General features: G+C 36.0%; 1 protein-coding gene across 2 annotated transcripts in view; it reads left to right on the forward strand.

Moving 5' to 3' along the window:
• The window catches only part of LOC107598676 (MICOS complex subunit mic25a-like), a 75,401-nt gene extending 56,985 nt beyond the window's left edge, over positions 1 to 18,416 (forward strand). For both annotated transcript variants that reach the window (XM_016290076.1, XM_016290071.1), the window contains exon 9: positions 18,102 to 18,416. In XM_016290076.1, coding sequence (XP_016145562.1) covers positions 18,102 to 18,125 — 24 coding nt within the window. In that variant the 3' untranslated portion in view covers positions 18,126 to 18,416. The remainder of the gene's footprint in view (positions 1 to 18,101) is intronic.
• Positions 18,417 to 26,675: the final 8,259 nt, after the last annotated feature.

Consider the following 26,675-nt stretch of genomic DNA (forward strand, 5'->3'; position numbering starts at 1 on the left):
AGGCCGGAGAGGAATATGCGGAGGCCGGCTTGAGTGAGCAGAGGCGGGCGGGCTTGAGAATGGCGCGGCCGGCGGATTCGACAAAGGAGTGTCCGGCGGGCTTGCAGCAACCACATGTGACGACCCCGGGCTGGACTCCGCTTCGTCCACGGTGAAAGCCGATCCGGCGATCCACAGCGTGAAGTTGATGTATTTCCTCAGCGACTAGCACGGATCAGCTCCAGGCATGACGAAGCAGATATCCTCTTTTGGGAGGCCAACCAAAGTAGTTTCGCTTTCACAACGAAACACAGCGCCTCCACGACATGGCGGCGGCGGCAACAACAATACTACAGCGAGAATAAAAGTTGCGCCTTCTTTCTTTGCGTGAACATTTGGGCGACTTTATGCAAATCTCTATAAAGAATGTCTCTTTAGATTTGAGACTTTAGTCTTTGCAACTTTACAGATCTTCTTTATGCACCAAGAGCTTGTAACACTCCAAAGAGAAAGGAAAATTTTATTTCATATGACCCCTTTAATGAATATTATTTGATTGTAAAGTGACGTTCACACTGAGGTTGCCAAGTTGCTGGACAATTGCTAACAGCCTACTGCTTCTTAACAGTAGTATCCAACTTCAAGAAGAGGAATATGTGAACTTCGCTTCCGCTTCCATTGCTAGTAGGTGTTCCTAAAGCCCAGCTGGTAGAGCATGGCACTAGAAACATCAACATCATGGATTTAATTCATTGGGGACACAAAACTGATGAAATGTATCCCTTGAATGCACTGTAAGTTGCTTTGGATAAATGTGTCTGCCAAATGCATAAATAAAAATGTAAATGCCCATTGGCATCCGCATAGCATTGCAGCGCATTTGCATAGAGTTGATCTCTTGCCAATGGTCTTTAGCACGTCACCTCAAATCTTATGAAAGTTGAGTCACTTTGTAGTTATTTTGTTGTTATGAATCGCTGTCAGTGTGAACGCCCCCTAAAGATCAGAAAGAGAAGGTGGAAAAGTTTAGTTATTACTGGTGCAAGAAACCTTGATTAAAATAATTTGTGGACTTAAAGGTACAGTTCAACAAAATAAAAAAAAATCTGTAATCATTTAGGGGGCTTTCACACCAAGCACATTTGCTGCGGTCCGAGCCTGAGTGTGATTGTTCCAGGCGCCCCCCGCAGCACTGGTCTGGTTTCACACTCGCTTGATTCTTTCAAACCCTGGTGCGTTTGCGTTCATCTTACGTCATCACAAACGTGCACGGCATATGATACAAAACAGCTTGGTTTCTTGAAAAATCAGTGGAAAGTCAGTGGAATCCAATGTTGTTTGGACCTGAATATTCTTGAAAAGATCTTAATTTTCACATTCTTCATTTGTGTTTTACAAAAGAAAACAACTATATAGATTTGTAATGATGACATCAGGCTGAGTAAATGATGTCATGGGTGAACTATCCCTTTAAGGTGACAAAATAAAATACTGGGCTCCAGTATTTTCAGACTTTACGATCGCTGAAGTGTTTCGTGTTGGTCCGCAGTGCCCTCGGTGCAGCACTGTCGGTAAAAGTGTCCTTTTCAAGGTGTTAATTCTTCAGGAGTTTTACTTTTAATGTTCAGTTGTAGCCAGGCAACAGCAGAATAATGGATTCACTCCATCGCACCCCCAGTCGTAAGGAGAGAGAGAAAGAGAGTGGATGTGGATGGGTTGCTGGCTCACTAGTACACACTGCACTCAGGGAGTGTGTGATAATCACTGCTATGGCAACGGCTCCCAGTACCAGGATGTGGATCTGGCCTGCCGTGTGCTGCTGCCGGTGGTATGTTATATATATATATATATATATATATATATATACATATATTCCTCATTCCCCTCACCTCCATTCATCTGTGCTGTATTGTAACTGTTGAATGCAAGTGTCGACTCCGTTTAATTGCTATTAGCAGCACAGGTACTCAGGATGAGTTTGAAAACGTCCTTGTTGTTTGGCCAGTTTTTTTCTTTGCCTTGAGTCTTTCTGAATTGAGAATGTTGATAAAAGGGTTTTCAATGCAGTTTGATCAAGCAATTTTGTGTGTGTGTGAGTTTCATGCTGCGTCTTTGTCCAACTTTTCACATAAGCAGAGAATAGCTATTGCTACAAAAGCAGGAGGTGGTAAACACAAAATCCAGATCAATGGTATTCGTTTGGCTAATCGAATGTCGTTCTCAATGCACACAAAGCCTCTGGATTTTTGTTCACTTTGTGGACCAGAGACAAGGCTGTACAGTAGGTCTATACCTGCTGGAAAGAGAGGTTGGCTTTTAATGTGGCTTTCCTTTTTACAAAAAGTGGGTGAAGTGAACATGAAAACAAAACTGACCATAAGAAATGTGATATGGAAGAAAAGTGAGCAGTGTTTCATGTTGACCAAAGGGATATTTACTCAACATTTCATTTACTCACCTTTCATGTTCCAAACCTGTAGGACTTTCTTTCTTTGTTGAATATAAATATAGTTTAGCTGAATGTTATTGTTGATCTTTTTTCATACAAACCAAAAAAAAATTTATTCTTCGTCTTCGTTTGAGTTCAGTTCTACAGCAGAGGAGAAGATTTACAATGATTTAATGACTTAAATTCTGTTTTTTCCTCACAGAAAGTGTTGCAAGGCTTCGGTATCATATAATTACATTTTATGTATAAAAACTTGTCTTGTGTTTACAGAAAATACCAAATAAAACAGGTTAATAATAACATGAGGGTGAGTATATGATGACAGTGAATATGATTAAATATAGCGCGGCCAACCTAATGTTTTAAAATCGCAGTTAAAATCGGGCTGCATTTAATTAGACTCCAGCAACTAAACACACTAAGCTGTGGCATTGAAGACAATGATTTTAACTAAATATGGTTTTAGTACAAGCAAACATATATTTGCATATAAGCTAAATGAGTTTGAGGAATTTGCAGATGTAGAGATTATTGCATGTATGTGTGTGTGTGTGTTTGTGTATGTGTGTTGAAGTTTTATTCATCATGGACGCATTCAATTGACAGTAAAGACATTTAGAATTTGACAACAGATTTCTATTTCAAATAAATGAAATATTTATCAGAGAATAATATAATATAATAATATAATTTTGTTATGAGTAAGAATAATTATTGAGCAATAAATCAGACTATTAGAATGATTTCTGAAGAATCATGTGACTGTTGAAAATTCAGCTTTGCCATTACATGAATAAATAATATTTTAAAGTATATTAAAATAGTAAATTAAAAATATTAATTATTACTGTTTTACTGTATTTATGATCAAGACTTGGGGGGGAAAAATGGCCATAGAACTACTTTTTAAATCTTGATTGGCAAGAAAAAAGTTATAACTAAATTTAAATGCATATGTGTATAAAACACGTTTAAAGTAAACCAGCATCTGTAGCACACGAACCCGAATAGTGTACATCTGCAAAGTCCGCTATTAAATGTCTATTTAAATTCAGCCTGATTTGTTTTATTATTATTTTATTTAAATCTAATATTTTTCCTATATTTAGTGATAATGAACCAGCCTGATTTTCCAGTGCTTCGTGAAGACTAGATTATTCGACTAGATTTCCAGGCAACCCTCCAGCTAGTCAATTTTGTAAATATGTAAATTTGCGCTTCTCAATTTTAAGAACAGATCAAAGCCGGGTCTTTTCATCATAGCAGCTCCCAGACAGCAGTTTGAAGCTATAGAAGCCCTTATTAGAGAAACCCTCTCTTGCGCTTGACACACTTCACTTTGGGAAAGCTCATGCTCTGGAATGAAGGGAGACAGAGAGAAGGAGCGGAGCCGGGCGATCCATTTGTGCCGGGAGTGAACCCCGTGCTCTCTATCTGAGGGGGCACCCACGCTTCTCTAGGCATTGTCTGGGATAATGACTCCAAGATTGGCTTATTCCTCCATCCTGCACGCTCCACCCTGCACCGGGATCTTCCGCTCATTTACGGCCAGGGCCAGATGCACCGACTTTGATGGTGATTGATGTTTTGAGCTCCCTTGCATTTAACACGGAGAGGAAGAGAAGAGAGAGACTCGTGGGCGACTGCTGAAGGGGAGATGGAGGGGAGGAGATATAGAAGGCGGTATAGAAAAAAAATTCAACGATGGAAGGGAAGAGATAGAGAGAGTGGGAGAAGGGAATAGGCTAGTTAGCCCTGCGTGTCTGATGCTGGATTGATGCTGTGGGGCGGCAGGGGCTGTTGTCAAGGCTGAACTTTTTGAGAGGCTGCCCAAAACTTTTAATGCCGTTTCTTCCAGCGCTAAATTTGCACCCAAAGCCCCAGCTCTGCCGTCAGCATCACTGCAGACTCGAGGGCTAATGCCCCATGTGTGTGTTGAAGTGTGTATGACAGATCAGGTCAGAGCATGCTCTTGTTACAGATGTTTCAGAGCGCCTGTCTACATTTAGTAATACATCAGCACTCATATGAGCTCTGATATACTATAAATAATATGAATATACTGTATGTAGTGGAGTGCGAGAGTTTGCGGGGCGCTCTGCTCAATAATCGTTGCTGCTTTGCTGCGGCAATATCATTTAAATTATTTTGATATGAAAGTTAAGAGATTCATACACATCAGGTTTACATGCATCTGTCTTAATCAGGATTGGTTATAATTATTATATAACTCTTTATATTTAATAATAATTATAATAAAACTTAAACTTGTAACTTATAAACTACTTTAAATTACTACTACTAGTACTACTACAAAAATATAAATGTTAAAATATATAATAATAGTAATAAATGTAATAATAATGAAATTAAATAATTAAAATAAATAATAATAATTAAATGTATTATTATTATTATTAATAGTAAAAATAAAATATAGATCTTTATATTTATATTATACATTACATTATATTATATGTAATTTATTTAATATAATTATTACATAATAAATATTATAATAAATATTTAGGCACCAGTGTTTAAATAAGGATTAAATGTTGTTGTTAAATATATATCATATTTAATAATAATAATAAATATAATATGAAAAAAGTTTAATCAATGCATCTAATTTATAATCATAATTATATAATATAATTATTATTTAAATTGTTTAATAGCAATCTTAAGTAAAATAAAACCACTAGTGTTTAAATAATTAAATGTATTGCTAGTATTATTATTATTACCATATAAATTGTTATATTTAATACTAATAATAAATATTATAATACATTAATAAAGTGCAAACATGTTTAGATAACAATTAATTGTAAATGTAATGTTGAATTATTATTATTAATAATGATGATGATGATAATAATAATAATAATACATTGCATTATTTGAACATTTTGTTTTATCATATTCCTCTTGCCTCTGTTTTATTAAAGTAATAATCTGCTCAAGGCTGCTTTGTGTTGTGCCTAACTGCACACCTTAATTGTGGTAAAATCACAGTCTTGTAGCTTCTTGCTTTATTTATTTTTCTCAAAAGCAGACTTCGGCTAACTTCAGGGAGCATTTTTAAGCAGATTTTTCCCCAAAGGTTACTAATACACTTTTCAGCCCAAAACCAATCCGTGCTTCATTCTGTCTCTACCGTCCATCACCACACACTTGAGTCAGATCACAGAGTGTATTGCTGTATTTCTCCAGATGATGCTCAGAGATGGAACTTCTTTTCATTCGATTGACTGAAAGGAGTTGGCTGCCAGGTGCTCCGAGGCCTTTCCATGACCCCCGCTGTGCCAACTCAGAGCTGTGTGTGTTAACGCGAGTTCTCAGATCAAGTGCTGCTGGAATATTGCATGACAGCTTGTTATTTATTTGGCTGTAGAACAATACACAAAAGCAGCGACTGGCGTTGACTCCAGGGTCCACAAACAAATCATCAATATGAGTATCACCTAAGAGGGCATTCAAATAAATACTGCATTAAATTAGTTTGCAGCAAACATTTCAAATGAAATTAGATCTTTCTATTGTGTGTGATCTTTGCAGACCGATACATTGTCTGCTTAGCTCTTTCAATGAAACAAACCTGAAAGTAAAATTAGATAAATGGAAAGCTGAGAACTAAAGTAGAAACAGACTGGGACAAGGTAGGAGGGTAGCCGCTCTGGGCATTTTTCAGCTTAGATGAGAATTAGTGTTTGGTTAGGACAGTGAAGTTGTGTCATTGTCTGTCCTGAATCATTGAGCTGTCCAATGTCACTGACCCTGGAAAAACACCCCAGATACAGAAGTTTTGTCCTATTCATAACTACAATATACCTTTACAATAACTAAAACTTCACTGAGTCAATCTAAAACTGAAAATAATTAACATTCTGAAAGTTGTGACTGATCAAAATTTTAATTATACAACAGATCCAGTTTCAGTGTTTGAATTTAATTGACAGAGCAGCATTTCAAGAGTGCTCTATCTGCCATATGCCTTGTGCTTTATATATATATTTTTACATTTTACCTTATTTGTATATTTGTATAGTTGTATTTTGTGTTTAATCTGTATTTATGTTATCTGTATGCACCAAGGGTCTGAGAGTAACGCAATTTCAATTCTCTGTGTGTATGTGCTGTACATGTGGAAGAATTGACAATAAAGCAGACTTGACTTGACTATACACTTTGTACTGTTTTCATCACTTTGCTTGTTTGTGTGTCTGTCTGTACATGAGTGGTGTATCATTGAGTCATTTACTCAAAAACAGATTCATTCAAAAACACCAATTCATTCAGTAATGAACCACCACTGTGTTTGGAAATGTGCGATGGTTGATTCTGCTTTGACTTTGTTTGGAACTATTTTCATTGGTGGAACAGTAATTGACAAAGTAATGGACTCTTCCATACAGAGGCCTCCAAAAAGTTCCTAAAAGTACCGTAGAAATAATCCAAATGAAGTAGGAAACTCCCCTATTTTGAATGACATGAGGGTGAGTAAATGATGAGTTTTAGTAAAGATTTTTTTTGGAATTACTTGCACTGATGGATCTTGCACAATAAGACAATGAACATTAATTAAGAAAGCAAATAGCTTGAATTTTTTTGTTGTTTGATGAAGTCTGATTACTGTTACAGTTGCAAAGTCCACAGTGAAGCGGTGTCCCTATGGACTGTCTCTTTCTCCAAAGCCCTTGTTACAGAATGTGAGAATCCGTGCACAGCAACCTTTTAATCACCCGTCACAATGGCTTATTGAAGCACATCCGATGGCGTGAAGAGCTCCTCGTAGCCTAATTCAAATCCCTCAAGCTAAAGGCAGGTAGCTCAGATGTGACCGTCTAAAGCTTTGACTGGGACTTTCCCCTTTTGTGTATGTTACACAATAACTGCAGAAAAAATATAACCGTTTGTGCACTGAATTTGTTCCTCATTTTAGTGCATTTGTACAGAACTTAAAATGGGATGGGGGGGGGGGGGTTTCCTTAGTATGTATGCTTTTACGGTGTCCCTATGGACTGTCTCTTTCTCCAAAGCCCTTGTTACAGAATGTGAGAATCCGTGCACAGCAACCTTTTAATCACCCGTCACAATGGCTTATTGAAGCACATCCGATGGCGTGAAGAGCTCCTCGTAGCCTAATTCAAATCCCTCAAGCTAAAGGCAGGTAGCTCAGATGTGACCGTCTAAAGCTTTGACTGGGACTTTCCCCTTTTGTGTATGTTACACAATAACTGCAGAAAAAATATAACCGTTTGTGCACTGAATTTGTTCCTCATTTTAGTGCATTTGTACAGAACTTAAAATGGGATGGGGGGGGGGGGATTTCCTTAGTATGTATGCATTTAATATGCTAATCAATATGACATGTTTATTTAATAATAAATATTAAATAAAAAAATAATAATAAAGTATTAGTAATAAACCAGTTGAAATTAATAAATTAGTAGCTTAATCGAATTGCGATTTAATCAATTTTTCCGTAGTTACAAGTTCCTTTTTTATTTGTTTATTTATTAAATTCCATCATTCAATAATGCAAATGAGTTCACTTTTGTTAAAGGTGAAACCTTAACTGAAAATCGACTATTTGTTATTGTCCTCTTGCATTATTGACAAACTATTTTCCTGTTTGACACTGTAAAGCTGCTTTGACACAATCTGTATTGTATTAAAAGCGAAAAAAAAAAAATTATTAATCCTTTTGAGATTTGATTGAGAATAACTTTAGTGTAAACATTTTCTCCTATTATTCAGAGATATCACACAGAATAAAATGGTTTTTGTCAAATGAAATAACAGTGTAGAATAATTAATGATGGTAAACCTGTTTAACTAATCGCATGTTTTAACTTCTACAGTCCTGCTAAAAATACATGCCTCAGTGCTCAACGGCAGGCACAAGGCTTATCATTCCCAATCTCTGCCTTTCATTTTTATTTATTTTTTTCCCGCTTTCTCATGTAAGACCAGACGCCTCGAGCCTCCATCCATCCATTCTTCACAGTGGGATTATTGATTTCATTTTCATATTGCTGTAGGTCCTTCGTTGTAAACATCCTTCCTCTCTTTTCAAAAAGTGAATTGATCCTCGGTCCGCCTGTGTTAGAAGGAACCAATCAAAGCGAACACCATTATCTTTCTTTTTTGCAGCCGCTTCCCTTTCTCTCCTCCTTTTGTGTCCTGAAATAATAGAGCTCGCATTGGCAAACAGCATCAAGTATAATGGCGAGTTTGTTGGCGGCACAGATTTGAAAAGTTTTTCGAAAGTGCCATGCTAAAGTGGTTTGAGTTCAGAACTAACTTATTGTTCCAGCAGCACATTTACACAATATAATAGATGGCGAGGATTATCTTGTTTGCGGTAATGGCTCGAAAAGCTTCACGTGGCCACACTGAGAAAGACCTTGAGGGAAATGGATGGAGGGGCTTTTTCTTTATTTAAATTTTATTGCACATCTATTGAAACGTGTGGGGTGGGTTGGTGAACTAGAAAACTGTGATTTGCGCTGTATTGAATTATACGACAGAGACCATTGCCTTGCCATGTCTGAAAGCCTTTACATCAAAAAGGTGCACTGCTGTGGGGACCCAATTACACGTGTTAATATATTCGGCCCTGGAGACGCAACAAATATACGTCGAGTTATGGCTCATGTTCATTTAAGGCATTCTGCCTTTATCAAAGCTGTAGAAAGAAGTACATTAAATTTCATTGAAATGTTTCATCTTGTAGGGAAACTAACTAAGATAAGTGGATGTGTTGTTGATTAGATGAACATGTGGATCTAGGATGAAGAAACACTCAAGTGGGTTTTAGAAGCTGCTGTGCTTTACTGGCTGCTGTCTGTTGGCTAAAGGGATTACGACTACATTCCTGCTTCTTACCTTTGATGATCAAGGATACACAAAAGCAGAAAGGTTTATTTTTAGGTCTGTTTTACCATTTCTTTCTATCATAGAACGCGAGGTGTTTGTGTTCTTTGTGTTTACAGAGGGTAAATGTCAACATGACGTCAAAATTGACCTTGTTCACTTTTATAAAGGCATAGTTCACCTTAAAAAATGAAAATTCTGTCATCATTTACTCGCTCTCATGTCATTTTAAATGTGTGACGACTTCTATCATTTAACACAAATGAAAGTCAGTGGGGTTCAAAGAACGTCATAGGTTTGGAATGACATGAGGGTGAGTAAATAATAACATAATTTTCATTTTTGGGTATTCTTGGACTTATTGACCAATAATGTGATAGCTTCTTAAACTCTTTTCTTTCAACCTGGCATCATCAAGAACACTCCTTCAAAAATGAAAAAATTATCAATGCACGGTCATGTTATTTCAAACCGGTGTGAATTATTTTTTTCATCAAGTGGAGTAATTCATGACAGAATTTTCACTTTTGACTGAACTATCCCTTTAACTTTAAAAATGGACACAAACATGTATCACTATTTTCAAAGTCTTCTGTAGTCGTATGATAGATTTGGGTGAGAAGCAGGCTGAAATTGTATTTATACATTTTTTTTTACTGAAATTTTAGTTTTTACTGATTAACCTTACCATCCTGTGAGCCATTAACCACTGTGACCAGATGATTGAGTTGTTTAAGACCTGATTCAGCGTGATTCATGAACGAATCATTTAGATGACTTTTGTGAACTGGATCAAATGATTCATTGAAAAAATCAAACTCGGAATGATTCTTACAAATCTGATGAACGTGTTGATGGAAGATTTTCAGTGGGTAACCTAAATTTTTAGTGTGTTCCTCACAAAAAGCTATTGTATGACTTCAGAAGACTTTGGAATGTAGCTTGCGAGTTGTATGGACCACTTTTATGATAGTTTTCTGGTACTTATGTGTCTTTTTTCAGGTTTGAAAGCTTCAGACCCCATTCCGTGTAATTGCATAAATCAAAATCTTTGATAAGGTTTTATCTTAGTGTTAAATCTTTATAGCAGTTTGTGTATTGTTAGGCCTTTGTTGCGAAAATAGATTCAATTTGTGCCTACAGTAGCTCCTTTTGCGGTTGAAGGATATTGGTACCAAATGTGACAATACATGGTGCTTGTAATACAAAAAGATCAAATCAAAAAAGGCTGACTACATGCTTGGCTCACTTCTCTTTGTAGCCGTAATTCTCCATTCATCTTTCAATCTGTACTTCTTCTCGTGTCTTGCTTCTGTGCTTTCCCCTCCAATCGTTCTATCTCTATTGTCTGCATTTTGCACTATCAAACGGCATATCAAACCTATTCTGAAGGCTTCTTTTTGGCTCAGGCATGCCACATGGCCTATGAACATCCTCACAAAGCCCTGAAGCCGCGCGGAGTCAGTGGGAAACCCGAGGCCAAAAGCCTGAAACACAATGGCCGATGTGACCTTTCCACAGCGGAGCCGCAGTTGCACCACTGTGCCTTCCTTCTGATATCCCTGAGTCCACCAACCGGACAGACATTGTTATGCCTAAAAGCAGCTTCAAGACTTGAACTATAGAATCTCCACATTTTTTTGTGTGGATTTCACTTTGTAGCACTGCAGTCGACTCTCCAGGTGTGATAAAAGTGCATTAGGAATGGCTTTCTTGCTTTGTTACCCCAAAAGCATCCATGTGCTGTTTCCCATTTGGCAGCGAACAAGGCAGTTCACTTTGTCTGTCTGGTCTCCAGAAGCTCTTTCCTCTGTTTTATTCTATTTAAGCTGTTAGGAGGAGTGGAAGATACTGTTTGAACCAGCCATCACTCTATCCACAAAGGCAGGTCTGAAGTACCTCTGCGGACTGGCTTCAAAGACATCTATTTTTTCACAGTTGTCATCAGACATCATAAGGAGAGCAACCAAATTGTGGGTTCCTTTACCTACAACAAACAGGGGTTTGTTTGCCTTTTTGTTTTCAGAATAAGCTTATTGTGTTCCAGACTATTCGTACGGAAGAAAGGGCTTCTCGTTTGAAAAAGCATTTTGTGAAAAGTGAACGCTCCCATCAGCCAACTAGTACAGGGATATATTGTTTTTGCTGTTCTTTCTTGTTTCACCCCTCCTTTCTACAACTGGCAGTAAGAAGCTTGTTCTTTGAGTACCAGATTGCCTGTCAAGTGACTGTGTGTCAAGTGGATCTCCGATTCAGACCAGACCAAATGCAGACGGGGGAGCTGAAATCGATACTACACAACTTTAACTGTTGTGTTCCCATAATTATTTTTTTAATTTGTTTACTTAATTGCTTATTTTCATATTTTGATTAATTTATTTGTAATTATAATAGCATATATAAACACAACTTTTAGTTAATTTTTTTAGTTTATTTTAGTTTATTTTTACAACCTGTGCATAAACCATAAAGAGGTGTTTCTTCATTTATGGGCTCTTTTATGTCATAGTTTTGTTTTTCTAATTTAACGTATTTCATCTTTTTTGTTACATGAAGGTCACATTAAAACTTTTTTTAACATAATTTATTTTTGCTTATTTTCAAATGTGTCAGAATGTGTGTGATGAAAATGGTCATGAAAAAAATAACAAATATGTGTCCACTGTGAAATTCTTGGTAATGAAAGCAAATGTGTAAAAAGTTGATTTTAAGAGAGTTTACTTTCTAAAAGTTCACCGGTCCGTGTGTGATCATAGTTCAAGAAACACCCAAATACGAATCTTTGTTATTCAATAAAGAAGAAGAATTTGATTTCTCTAAAAATAATTCATTTATATAAACTCATATAGCCCTTGTGCCATACATCTTTTTTATTGAATAAATTGCTATTGGATAAGTGCTGCAGGTTGAAAATTGTATATTGAGTTTCCTCTTGCATCTCATAGTTATGTGTATTAACTCAGTGTATTTTTTTGAGATTTTGGAAGTGTGTTTTGTTCTGTTTAGATGGGGCTTTTGTTTGGATGATGAAGATGATGTCATTAGAGCAAAGGGCATTTCTGAAAAGGGCAGTGGTCATGCATATATTTGTTCTTCCTCACAATGTCCTGTCACACCAGACATGATGTAGTGGTCAGGGAGCTTGGGGTCATAAAACCCTCCTGACCTTTGAGAAAGAAAGTAACTGACATTGTGCTCGTGTTTGAAAGATAAAGTGTGAGTCTGTGTTTCCGGCTTCCACGTGTTCTGATGCTCTGAAGAGTGCAATCTGTTTTAGCGTCAGCTTCAGTTCTATGAACAGCTGTTATGGCCTATTCACACCAAGTATGAACAAAGATTTTGAACAGAAACACTGGACATAAACCAAAGCATTGATAAACATCTTTTGTACTGAGGTTTAAAGGTTTGGGTCAGTAAGATTTTTGTAATTGTTTTTTTGAAAGAAGTCTTGTGTGCTGTCCAAGCCTGCATTTATTTGCTCAAAAATACAGTAGAAACCGTAATATTGAGAAACATTATTACAATTTAAAATAACTGTTTATTATTTTAATTTAAAATGTAATTTATTCCTGTGATGAAAAGCATAATTTTCTGCATCACTACACATCTTCACTCTTCAGTGTCACAGTATTCTTCAGAAATCATTCTAATATACTGAAACATTTCTTATTATTATCAATGTTGAGAGTTCTGCTGCTTAATATTTTTGTGGAAACTGTGATACATTTCTTCCGGCTTCGCTACCGTTCGGACGTTTTTGCTTACTGCTCTGCGCTTTGCTCCCTATTTCTGTACTTTTCTTTGATTTTTCTAAGATTTTTACTTCAGCAGATCAGCACAGTGCTCAAACAACATATTTTTGGCAGAAACACTAAAACTAAAAACTCTCTGGGACTGGAATAATACCACGAAAAAGAAGACTTTTGCCTCCCACTGCCAGCAGCTTACATTCCGGAGAAGGGAAAACACAGCTGCCCACATTCAAACAGAAGAGAAAGAAAATGCCTCCTGTTGAATCTACTTGCTGCATGAACTACTGCAAACTTCTACAAAGGATTACGGTTCTTGAAACAAAGTTACTTGCTGGATTTCCAAAACAGGCAGAACACTCAGCAGACCGTCGTCACGGACCCCATCAGCATACAGCCGGTGAGTCCCATGAACCTAGACAATCTCAACAGTTTATACCAAGGGTAGAGAAACAAGCCGAAACTGATTGTCACACAAATCGATTGACTTATCTAATCTGCGGCCTGTTATGCATCAAACTAATATTGCTGTTGAGACGAAATGCAATTCCATCAAGTTAGCATTTTTAAACACTCGCTCACTAAAAAATAAATAATTTCTAATCAATGACTTAATAACCACAAACAACCTGGATTTTATGTTTCTAAATGAAACATGGCTAGAAGACAGCTGCAGTGCAATGGTCCTCAATGAAACAGCCCCTCCTAACTTCACTTTCATGAGTGTTTGCAGGACTGTTAGGAGAGGTGGAGGTGTAGCTGCTCTATTTAAAGATGTCTATCAATGCAAGCAAGTGTCATTTGGTCAGTACTTGTCTTTTGAATATCTAGGGATTGTGTTGAAAGGTGCTCCACACATTCTGTTTATCATTATTTACAGGCCTCCAAAATACTCTCCAGCCTTTGTTGAAGAGTTCACAGAAATGCTATCAATGATTTCCTCAGAGTTTGACTGTTTTGCTATTGCAGGGGATTTTAATATTCACATAGATAATGCAGAAAAAAACTACAAAAGAAATGATAACTGTTTTAAATACTTTTGACCTGATTCAGCATGTGCATGAACCCACACACAATCGGGGACATACTCTAGATTTACTCATCAGTAGAGGTCTAAACATTTCATCCATTGTTATTAAGGACGTAGCACTATCTGATCACTTATGTATTTTCTTTGATATATTGATCTCTGTTACCACTGAATCTAGATCGGTCTCAGTCAGAAAGAGATGCATTAACGAAAACACTAGTGTGCTATTTATGGAGGCCATATCTCTAACACCAAGCATTTCTGCAGACTCTGTTGATCTTCTCCTTGATTCCTTTAACTCAAAAGTTAAGAATGTTATTGATGACATTGCTACTTTGAAAGTCAGCAGGAAGACTGGCAGACAGAAATCAGCTTGGAGAAAATCAACAGCAGTTCAGAGTATGAAAAGACAATGCAGAAAAGCTGAGCGGAGGTGGCGGAAGACGAAACTTGAAATACACTATAGCATATATAAAGACAGCCTTCGTACTTTCAACGTGGAACTAGGCAAAGCTAGACAGTCATTCTTCTCAAACCTTATAAACAGTAACTTAAACAACACTCGCACTCTTTTTGCTACTGTTGAGAGACTGACAAACCCCCCAAATCAGATTGCCAGTGAAATGCTCTCCGACAGCAAATGCAATGAGTTTGCTTCCATCTTTTCTGAGAAGATCAATAATATCAGGAAGGCGATTAGCACATCCCCAAGTTATGCAGAGGTTAGACATATTCGACCACAATATCAAAAAGAAGATACTATGTCTGCTTTTGAAGAAATTGATAGCAAAACTTTGGAAGAAATAGTACAGCACCTTAAATCGTCAACATGCTATCTTGACACACTTCCCACATATTTTTTCAAAAGGGTGCTTAACTGTTTGGAAGCAGATCTCTTAGAAGTGGTGAACGCCTCACTTCTTTCTGGGACTTTTCCAAACTCCCTGAAAACTGCAGTTGTTAAACCCCTTCTGAAAAAGAGAAATCTTGATAACACCATATTGAGCAACTATAGACCAATATCAAATCTTCCTTTTATAGGAAAGATTATTGAAAAGGTAGTCTTTAATCAGCTGAACAAATACTTAAACTCAAATGGATACCTGGACAATTTTCAATCTGGTTTTCGACCGCATCACAGCACAGAGACAGCACTCATTAAGATAATAAATGATATTCGCTTAAATTCTGAATCTGGCAAAATATCAGTGCTGGTACTACTAGATCTCAGTGCTGCGTTTGATACTGTCGATCATAACATACTACTAGAGAGACTGGAAAACTTGGTCGGGCTTTCTGGCATGGTAATTAAATGGTTCAGGTCATACTTAGAAGGGAGAGGTTATTATGTGAGTATAGGAGAGCATAAGTCTAAGTGGACGTCCATGACATGCGGAGTCCCACAAGGCTCAATTCTTGCACCGCTCTTGTTTAGCCTGTATATGCTCCCACTAAGTCAAATAATGAGAAAGAACCAAATCGCCTATCACAGCTATGCAGATGATACCCAGATTTACCTAGCCTTATCTCCAAATGACTACAGCCCCATTGACTCCCTCTGCCAATGCATTGATGAAATTAACAGTTGGATGTGCGAGAACTTTCTTCAGTTAAACAAAGAAAAAAACGAAGTCATTGCATTTGGAAACAAAGATGAAGTTCTCAAGGTGAATGCATACCTTGACTCTAGGGGTCTAACAACTAAAAATCAAGTCAGGAATCTTGGTGTGATTCTGGAGACAGACCTTAGTTTCAGTAGTCATGTCAAAGCTGTAACTAAATCAGCATACTATCATCTCAAAAACATTGCAAGAATTAGAGGTTTTGTTTCCAGTCAAGACTTGGAGAAACTTGTTCATGCCTTTATCACCAGCAGGGTGGACTATTGTAATGGTCTCCTCACCGGCCTTCCCAAGAAGACCATTAGACAGCTGCAGCTCATCCAGAACGCTGCTGCCAGAATTCTGACTAGAACCAGAAAATCTGAGCATATTACACCAGTCCTCAGGTCCTTACACTGGCTTCCAGTTATATTTAGGATTGATTTTAAAGTACTTTTACTCGTTTATAAATCACTCAATGGCCTAGGACCTAAATATATAGCAGATATGCTCACTGAATATAAACCTAACAGACCACTCAGATCATTAGGATCGAGTCAGTTAGAAATACAGAGGGTTCACACAAAACAAGGGGAATGTGCTTTTAGTTATCATGCCACCCGCAGTTGGAATCAGCTTCCAGAAGAGATCAGATGTGCTAAAACATTAGTCACATTTAAATGCAGACTCAAAACTAATCTGTTTAGCTGTGCATTTATTGAATGAGCACTGTGCGATGTCCGAACTGATTGCACTATATGTATAATCGTCTTCTTAAATTCATTTTAAACCTCTTAAATCAATTTTTTTTAAATAATTTTCAAAGTTTTTAAATTCCTTGTTTTATTGTTGTGATTATTGTTTTTATTTTATTTTATGTAAAGCACTTTGAATTACCATTGTGTATGAAATGTGCTATACAAATAAATCGGTTATGTAGGTTGTGTTACTTGGAGAATGTGCTTTAGTGAATTAAAAGTATCTCTCCTCCTTTATGTAGCCTATATTTGAGGGTTTTTATGTCCTAGGGGTTGAACTGATTTTTTCCCCCCAACTTTTTTCTTTTTGTTGCACAAAGGTCATTATAAAACATCTTGGAAGCATTTTACCATACCTTCATTTATTTTTTTCTACGTTTCATTTCTTTAATGTATGTTTTATTATTTTATCCTAAAATATTGTTTCATTTAAAATAGTAAAACGTCTAATATGATTTTTTTCACTTTAAACAGTAAAATAATCATAAACCATTACAACTTCAGTTGGTTCGTCTTTTCCATGACAACCGACCATTTTGCCACTAAAACCATACATTTCTTCAAAGGTTAGTGTACTTGATTACTAAGGAAAGAACAGTGTCAATAATTTTAGATGTGATTTGTAAAGAAAAAGAAAAATCAAGGTAAATATAATTTGTGAACGTATTTTTTGTTCTTTTTAATTTTATTGAAACTCATTAAAAAAAAAAAATTTAACTGTGTGTTTAGGATACATAAAATATTAGCTATTACATTAAAACTTTAGCAAGTTGCCATTTTATTTTATAGATATTTGAAATGTCATGCATAATTTTTAGATGTGATGGAAATGACATTGTGGTACAAATTTTCATGACTTCATGACATGGGTCTAGTGTTGGACTTTGTTGGTAGACAAGTTAAACTTGTGAGATTGTGGTGAAAGCGAGTTAATTTTTGCCAAAAGTGTTCATACTTGAAGAAACACCTATTCATGTGTAGGCTACATCTTTTTTCATGATCTCTTCTTTTACTAAAACCCTTAACCAATTTTATATTTTTTTGAGTCTCTTCAAGGGTCATGCACAGTAATTGGTATCAATGCTGCATATTTCCTGACCCAGGCTGATTTGTACCTCTGGGTTGAAAAACATAAATCCTCCGAGGTTAAACTGGCCCTTGGTGCTGCTGACAGGTTGCGTTAATTAACTTCCACCCTCTTCGTTTCGAGCATCTTCACTTTTTCTGCATGTTCACCTTCTCCTTGTAATACCCATGTCATACCTTTGTCATTATACAAATTTATGTCCTCATTTGTCACAAAAACGCGTACACACACACACACACACACTATTGTACAATTTAAAAAATAAATTCAAAGTTTTATCTAACATTTTATCTAAGGTAAACCTTAATTTTCTGGAGTATATTATATTTCTGTCATGCCTGCACCAAAATAAATAAAATTTAAAAAAATAATAAAAAGAAAGTCTATATTGGACTTCAATAATTACAATAATTAATGATTTTTTTTTTTTTTTTTTATAATTATGCATTGTAATATTGAATTTATTCATTGTATTATTGTAGTTGTATCAAATTGTACACTTGATTATAAAAGATCTTTATCGTCTTCCTCACTGTTTTGTTATTCTCTCCCTTTATGAACAGAATCTGTTGGTGAATCACGGATAGAGAGGCATTCATCTGTGTGTTGGGTTTCACGGGCCGCTTCATCTTTAGCCTCTCCGTCCAATTACCATCTGATCCCAGGACTCCGAGTCGCACTCCAGTGTACTGAACAAGCTGCATATTACAGGCCACTATGAGTATTCCATTATCTGTAACAGTGCTGAGAATGGGATCACAGACATGCAAGGCTTGATTTTATAAGAATACACTCAGGAAATCCTGATACTTTTATTTGTTGGGATTTTATTTATGCATTGTATTTTGGCAGAAGCATATCTACATAAACGGATAACTGCCCAAAGCTGGTCCTGCCTGTCTTTTGTTGCCCTTTATCAAAGATGGTCAACTCAAGGTCCATTTTGACAGTAGCTATGTTTCCATCACCCTGTTTTTATTTGCATTTTGACGTATCGCATCAGAAGCGAGTGATGGAAACACCAGATTTCTGTAAAAAAATCCCAGAATTCACAAAAACGTTCTTACGCTCGCTTGAGATGGATTTTGACTTGTGCGAAAAAGGGTTAATGCGAATAATGGGAGAAAGAAACAAATTCTGATCTCGGACTGATCTCGTAGTACAGCATCTGAAATGTTGTTATGGTCATTCTGAAATGCCGTCGTTAAAGTGTTTCTGTATAATTGCCTCCCAGAACCATCTTACATGACTGCGTTCCCAAACAGCAGCATCCACCTCCGAAAGCAATGACTGCATTTATTGTGTTTCGTCTGCTCGCTCTGAGGCACAAGTAATTTATTGTGACCTGCCAGAACTAACACTACGCTAGATTTTTGCACATAAGTTAAATTCGCAACTTTGGATGGAAACCCAGCTAGTGTCTGAAACTGAAAAAGTCTGTTAGTAAATTCATTTCTGGTTTGTTAAAGATAACAGGGTTTCCGCGGGGTCTTAAAAATTGAAGGTCTTAAAAAGTCTTAAATTGTACAAGAAAGTCTTAATTATGATTTCAAGAGGTCTTAAATTTGGGGACGGAAAGACCAGAATTGCGATATGGCTCAATGTGACGATTAAACTTCAAAAGGCTATGAAACATGAGAGCTGCACATTCAAAGTCCGGTGCTGCGCTGCTTTGTGTTCTGCCGTTGCCGGGAAACTGTGATATTTCTACCAAACGCTCCACCTGCTGGCAGAGAAGGAATGAGCATTTTCAATAAAACTGTTGTTTTGTTCAGAGTTCAGACCAATGCGAAAATCGACCCATGTTTTTACCCTGCAAACACGCAGAGCTTTGCATGTGAACTGGTGGATCGATAAGAAGACAATGCATTATAAAAATCTAAACGTAGGGGTGTGCGATATGTATGGTCTGCAATAATATCGTAATTGTTGTTTTAACGATGTGCGATTTGATATTATGAGTATATCGCGAAAAGCAAACACAAAACACACAGAGTACACGCATACATTAGATGTCATGAGGTCTAGTAGGTTAGACGAGTGCGCGTATGCATTTACAGTTTGTTCTTTCACTGCATGAATCAGTCTTTTAAAATGCATTTAGAATTATCACAATTTAAGAAATGGGGCAGAAAATGTATATATTTAAATAATTTGATATAGTTAATATCACACGAAGATATCACCGTTTTTTTCTCCAAAAGTAAGCATGATTACAAATGTGATGTTTATTTTATACTACAGTTCAATAAACAAGTAGTTAATATTAAGAGACTTGCGTTTTAGACGCAATATTTCCTGTTTTTGCTCTATTTCTCCAACAAAAATCATTTCAAACACAGCAACAGCACTGTTTTTGCGTATCTGAGCACCAGGACGCAGTTTTCAATGTTTTATGTTTAAAATATCAAAACATTATTTATGCATTTGTAACTGCAGGTTCAAGTATTTAATGTCCCTCAGAGCTGCATTAAACAGTGTGTAAATGCATCTAAATGCCACTTCTAATGCAGCTTCTGTGTTTCCTCTGCATTGCAAAGATCAATTTTGTTGATACTGATGTAATTTGCTTGGTAACAACCCAAATGCAAGAATTTGACTGAAAAGTAAAAATGGCCATAAAACTTGTTGGAAATTCTTAATTTCGATTGCTGCTGTGAACTGACCACACAGAATATGAAGAATATAAAAAAATTCAGGAGTCAGCTGTCCAAGGTAGTCCTTAAGATATCAGCACAATAACACGCTCAGCAAAATATCGTCTAATTATCGTTATCAATAAAATCCCAAAAAATTATCAAGATATCATTTTTTGTCAGTATCGCACACTCCTAATTTGTTATATATTTGATATAATAATTTATTGATAATAATTGTTTAAATTAATATCATAATACTTTTTACTGATCCATTTTCTTAACAATGGTTTAAAGGCTGAAATGTAAAATTTATCATTTTTATAAAACTTTGTTTTTGTGAAAACTTGTATCTGAACTGTAAATTATGCTTTTTACAGTAATTTTACAGTTTAATATGGTACTATAGACATTGCCCTACCCCGCTCACATGGTATTAATTTTATTTGTGCAGGTCTTAAAAAAGGTCTTAAGTCTTAAATTTGAGTTTTAAAATCCTGCAGAAACCCTGAAATAAGCCTGACATTGGCAGTTAAAGGCATAGTTCACCAAAAAAAATAAAAAATAAGTATTTTTTTATTCTTCCTCATGTCGTTCCAAACCCGTGTGCTGTTTTTTTTTTCTACTGTTGGAAACAAAAGGAGAATTAAAAGAATCTTGCGCATCTCTTTTCTGTACAACAACAGTTGTAAAGCTTTTAAAAAGACTAAGTACTATAACATTTATAATAATAATAATAATTATTATTATATCTTTTATCAGTTACAGAAAGTCAGAAAACCTTGAAACTATTTGGAGCTCACAACAATAAAAATGTAATATTAATAATAATAATAGCTTTTATTATTATTTATAATATATTTATATTTAGTATATTATTAATAAAATAATATTAACAATATAATAAAATAATAATTGTTAATGATATAACTATAACCATTATTCTTATTATTGTTTAATATATAAAATATTAAATACTTAAAAAAATATATTACAAGTATATATTATATATTATATTATATTATAGGGTGAACTATGCTTTTAATAAAATCTAATTTCATTTAGAGTGCACAAAATGTTGTGGTCTGATTGAATGTAACCTATTTTTGAAAAAATAGGATGAAATGATTCTCAGCAAGAAGAGAGATGAAGACGTGATTGATCTGTGAGTAGTGACACCGTTTCGGTGTCGTACACACACAGACATACCAGCTCAATTTGTTGCTTTTGACATGGTCTGGTCTCCCATGTGAGCTCAGGCAATTATGGTGAGATGGCACCACACACACAACCCTCAATTATCCAGCTGACACACACTGCATCTCCACACTCACGCACACACACTGCATGTCAGAATACACACACCTCTCTGTCAAGACTAATAAGGTTCTCAATCCATGCTAGCAGGATTGACTTGGGAATTTCCTTGTTAAGAATACAGCCGATTCGAGGCGGGTTGCCTTGGCTGGTGTGGAGGGCAAACAAGCATATAGTGTTTTGGGGCAACTAATGTTTAAATCAGTGCAATAACCTAAAAGTCAACCTGAAAATCAAAACTCACCCTTTCTGAAATAAGTTTGTAAGGAACTTATTTTCCCCTTTAAATCTTTAAATAAATTGCTTATGACAACTGGCCCATTGGTGCTTCCCACAGCCAGTTCAATGCACCACCATTTATCTTTAACACTGAGATAAACAGAAACACTTTGACATGCCGTAAGGCTTTAGAAAAACAAACCGCATGTAATAAGACAGGGTGCTAAAGTGTACGAATATGCAAAAACCTCTAGCACAGGCTCTTCCGACAGCGGTCACACAGAAGTGCCCTGCGCTGTGCGCAGAGGACAAGATGGCAGGCGATAGCAGGAGCGAGGGAAGGGCCAAAGGTTAATATAATAAGTCCTCCATCACACACACCAATGAGGTCTGACAGCTCAGCCATACACGGTTCACATTAGAGCAGCTGGCTTTACCTCTGTGTACCTCTAACACAGGCTTTCTAATCCCTAATACTGTCACCAAACTATTGAATATATACTCTAAAACATGGTACTTTGTGAATGTCGATGTAAGTTTGCTTGTAACTAGGCCTCTCAGTAGAATAGAATGTGCCTCTAAAGAATTGAGCATATTCTGTTTTGATACATGCAGATTCTCCTTTAAAATTTTTTAACAGTTTTCAGCCACCAGTGGGCTTTTCATTAATGGTATTTTATTTCTGGAGAGATATTGCATTTTCTTTTTCTTCTCTCTCTCTCTCTCTCTCTCTCTCTCTCTCTCTCTCAATTAATTCAATTCAAATCAATTCAAATTAGCTTTATTGGCATGACTGTGTAACAATGTTGCTAAAGCAATAAATATATGATACAAACATACAGAATAAAAAAATGTCCATCTTATACATATGTTATTGCAATAAAAAAAAAAGACAAAGTAAATACAGAGAGATACTGTTGTCCTCTATGAGTGTCAGTTCGGTGTGAACACAGTCTGAGCTCTGCTTGTGTCGGCCCGTCTCTACACACAGACTGCGCACTCGTGCGCTATTTTGTCAGCAGCTTTCTCTGGGGAAAGTCTCTAATACTGCTCAGGTATGGTGCCAATTTATAATCAGACTTAATTCTGTGAAGGTAAATCATTGATGTATTCTTCCTGGGTTATTTTTTCTTTCTTTAACTTTTGAATGTCTACACCAAATTGTTGAATCGAGTTGATGTTTTTCTACTAAATAGTGCATGGGGTCACTCTTTGGGTGTTTTTTCGAAAAGTAAAAGCACAGTGATGGTAGCTATCTATTGGCGTGTCTGATAGATGAAACCAGAACTTTGCTGCTCTCTTCTGGATTTCAGATATCAGAGGGAATCTGCCCGAGACTTGGGACATCTCTATGAATTCCTAAGATGTTTTTGCTGAACTCAAGGTGGAAATTTTAAGCAGGGTTTTTGTCCTATTATTCATAGTTTAATTTGGGGCCTCAGATACAGACGAATAGGTTTGATGATGCTATTGAAGATTTTTAGCCACAGTTTAATGCATGTGTTGAACTTGAACAGTGATTTCTTATACTATAAAATGCCCTGCGTGTCTTATCCGTCTGATCTTTTATTGCAGTATTGAACTGTGCAGAGGTTCTTCTGAGATTGTCAGACCCGAATAATTATATCAGATGACAGGATTAAGAATTGTTCCCCCAATTGTAAAATATTTTTTGTTAGCAAGACGAGGCTTTTTCTGAAAGCTCATGATTTTAGACTTTTCCATGTTTATTGTTAAGGCCCAATCATTACTATAATTTTCCAAAATGGAGAGGCTTTCGTGCAGTCCCTCTTCATGAGACAGCAGCAGAAGGTCTGCGGTGTACGGGAGGCATTTGATTTCTCTGCCCTCTAGGGTCAGACCAGGACAAGAGGACTTCTCAAGTGCTGATGCCAATTCATTAATATAGGTTTAAATAGAGTCGGGCTGAGGCTGCAGCCTTGACGGACTTCTTTTGTCTGACTGAAATAATCATTCCATTTGTCGCTGATTTTGACAGCATTTGTTCCCGTTGTATATGGCCTTTCTGATGTCGTATGTCCTTCCTCCTATTCCACTTTGGATAAGTTTTAGCAAAAGTCCATTATGCCATACTGAATCATCGAAGGCTTTTTTTCGCTCTTTCTTTCTATCTTCCTCTCTCTATCTTTAAACTTCAAAAAATAGAACATTGATTGTAACAAAATTAATAAAGAATGTAGGAGCCAGCATACTGAAATTACAGCTTGAAATTACAGTCGTTATTTTTTTTTCTTTTGCGCACAAAAATTATTCTCGTAGCTTCGTAAAATTACGGTTGAACCCCTGATGTCACATGGATTATTTTATAGATCTCCTTGCTACGTCTCTGGACTTGGGAACATTTCAGTTGCGTTGCTGTCTATGCAGGGTCCGACAGCGCTCAGATTCCATCAAAAATAGCTTAATTTGTGTTCCGAAGATGAACGAAGGTCTTATGGGTTTGAAACGACACGAGGGTGAGTAATTAATGACAGAATTTTCGTTTTTGGGTGAACTAACCCTTTAAAAATAAAATAATTAAATATATATACAGTATATATATATATAATTAATTAAAAAGAAACATTTAGGGTTGCAATTTTTTTCTGAAAGATGTTGATTTGTCTGTTCAACTTTTAATTCAAATTCATGATAGCTTTTTTGGCCATCAATGAAAATGTTAATTATTTTGAATTTTTATTTTATTTTTGCTTGTAGGGGATATTGTACTTTTATCACTGATAATTATTATTATTTTAATTTTTTGCTTGTGGGGGAAATTTAATTTTTTCGAACATCGGCGTTAATTTTTTAAAAACATTTATTTTTGCTGGTAGAGAATATTGTATTCTTTTTGTACAACAATGATAATTAAAATGATTTTATTTATTTTTAGGTGATACTGTGTTCTTATTGAGTCAATGATAATTATTTTAGTTTATTTAGCCTTTTCTTTTTATTATTTTATGTTTGTGTTTGTAGTGGATATAGCGTTCTTTTTGTTCTTTATTTTATTATTTTATTTTATATTTGTGTTTGTAGTGGATGTTGTGTTCTTTTTGTTCTTATTTTATTTTATATTTGTGTTTGTAGTGGATGTTGTGTTCTTTTTGTTCTTATTTTATTTTATATTTGTGTTTGTAGTGGATGTTGTGTTCTTTTTGTTCTTATTTTATTATTTTATTTTATTACAGTCTTGCATCTTGTTATGATTGAGAATCTGCATTCAACTTTCAAGCCATACTTATCCATTCTAGTTAAGTATATTTATACCATCTCTATGCCTTAGAGTAAATACTTTTTTGTGAGATAAATAGCACTTTGAAAATGGTCTCTGAGTGCCTGTGCTGCTGCCCTTCTGAACTGATTTTTTCTGAAATCACACAAAACAGAATCTGCATTAATAAACAAAAGAGCACTGCATGTTTAATCAACCACATAAGTGAACATGCTACCTTTATCAGTCCTAGCTGAAAGAATGCCATTTCTATCCTGAGATCCCCTCAGTGTCCATCCCGCGGTCTCTGTTGATCCACCCTCTCTCCCTGCCAGCCCAATCTCCGTCCTTCCCGAGCATATGCTCCTGACATTTGGATTGTGCTAACGGCCGGCCCCTTTGGGCAAACAGAGTCTGGCTGAGGTTGTTGAGTGCACTGTTATTACCATCATGTTGTGCGCGCCATCGCTGCACCGCTCTCCTTCCTCCAGGGCCCGACCATGGGCTTCCTGCACTGCACTGATTTAGAGAAATATATAAACACACCTAGCTGACATTACATTACCATACACGCCCGGTGTGTCTCTCACGCTCGCACACACGCTCACATCTGACATTTATCTTCAAATACCATGACACTCTTCCTCTTTTATTAGATCCCCTCACTGTGCAAAGATGAGAGTAATTAGAGAGGAACAGCCCCCGCTCTCTTCTGTCCCTTTTTATTGCTTTTCACTCATCTCTTTTCTGTGAGAGTAAGAGATCTCGTGGCATTCGATGCCATAATGTCCCCACAGGAGCACTGCTGAGACTGGAAGAGGGGGGACGCGTCTCATACTGTGAACCGGTTGCCAGGCTTTTCGTTTGTCAACCCAAGTGAAGGGCAACTTTTGCCATGACTCTCTTTTTTTTTTTTAATACTAGCAAGAGATTTTTGGACTTTTGATGCTGGATTTCCTCAAATAACTTATGGCAGGGTCCAGAAGTCTGAGACCATATTAAAAGTGGGATTCAAAATCTAATTTAAACCTGGAAATATTAAGAATTGTTTAGGATTTGAAATGTTTAAAAATAAAGAAAAATGACAAAAATGAATAATGAAGGTAGCTGTCTGTATACTGAAATGAAATGTATTACAACTTAACAAACAAAGAAAAAAATAAATAAAGCAAGCTAAAAAGTAAAACTCCAAATAAAGCTCCATACATATAGGCCTATATATGTGTATATATATATATATATATATATATACACACAAACACGTTGATTTCATAAAGATAAAATATATATTAGGAGAGATAAAAACTCCAAAAAAGTAGCTCAAAAGTTTGGGCTCAGTAAGACTTGTAATGTTTTTTAAAAGAAGTCTCTTATGCTCATCAAGGCTGCATTTATTTGATAAAAATATAGAAAAAAACGGTAATCTTTGAAATGTTTAAAAATAGCTGTCTGTATACTGAAATGAAATGTATTACAACTTAACAAACAAACACGTTGATTTCATAAAGATAAAATATATATTAGGAGAGATAAAAACTCCAAAAAAGTCGCTCAAAAGTTTGGGATCAGTAAGACTTGTAATGTTTTTTAATGAAGTCTCTTATGCTCATCAAGGCTGCATTTATTTGATAAAAATATAGAAAAAAACGGTAATCTTGCAAAATGTTATAACAATATAAAATAATGGTTTCTATTTTAATATACTTTATTTCTGTGATGCAAAGCTGAATTTCCATCAGCCATTACTC

Source organism: Sinocyclocheilus grahami, unplaced genomic scaffold (genome assembly GCF_001515645.1).
Source record: "Sinocyclocheilus grahami isolate Dianchi unplaced genomic scaffold, SAMN03320097.WGS_v1.1 scaffold13.1, whole genome shotgun sequence".
NCBI lineage: Eukaryota > Metazoa > Chordata > Actinopteri > Cypriniformes > Cyprinidae > Sinocyclocheilus > Sinocyclocheilus grahami.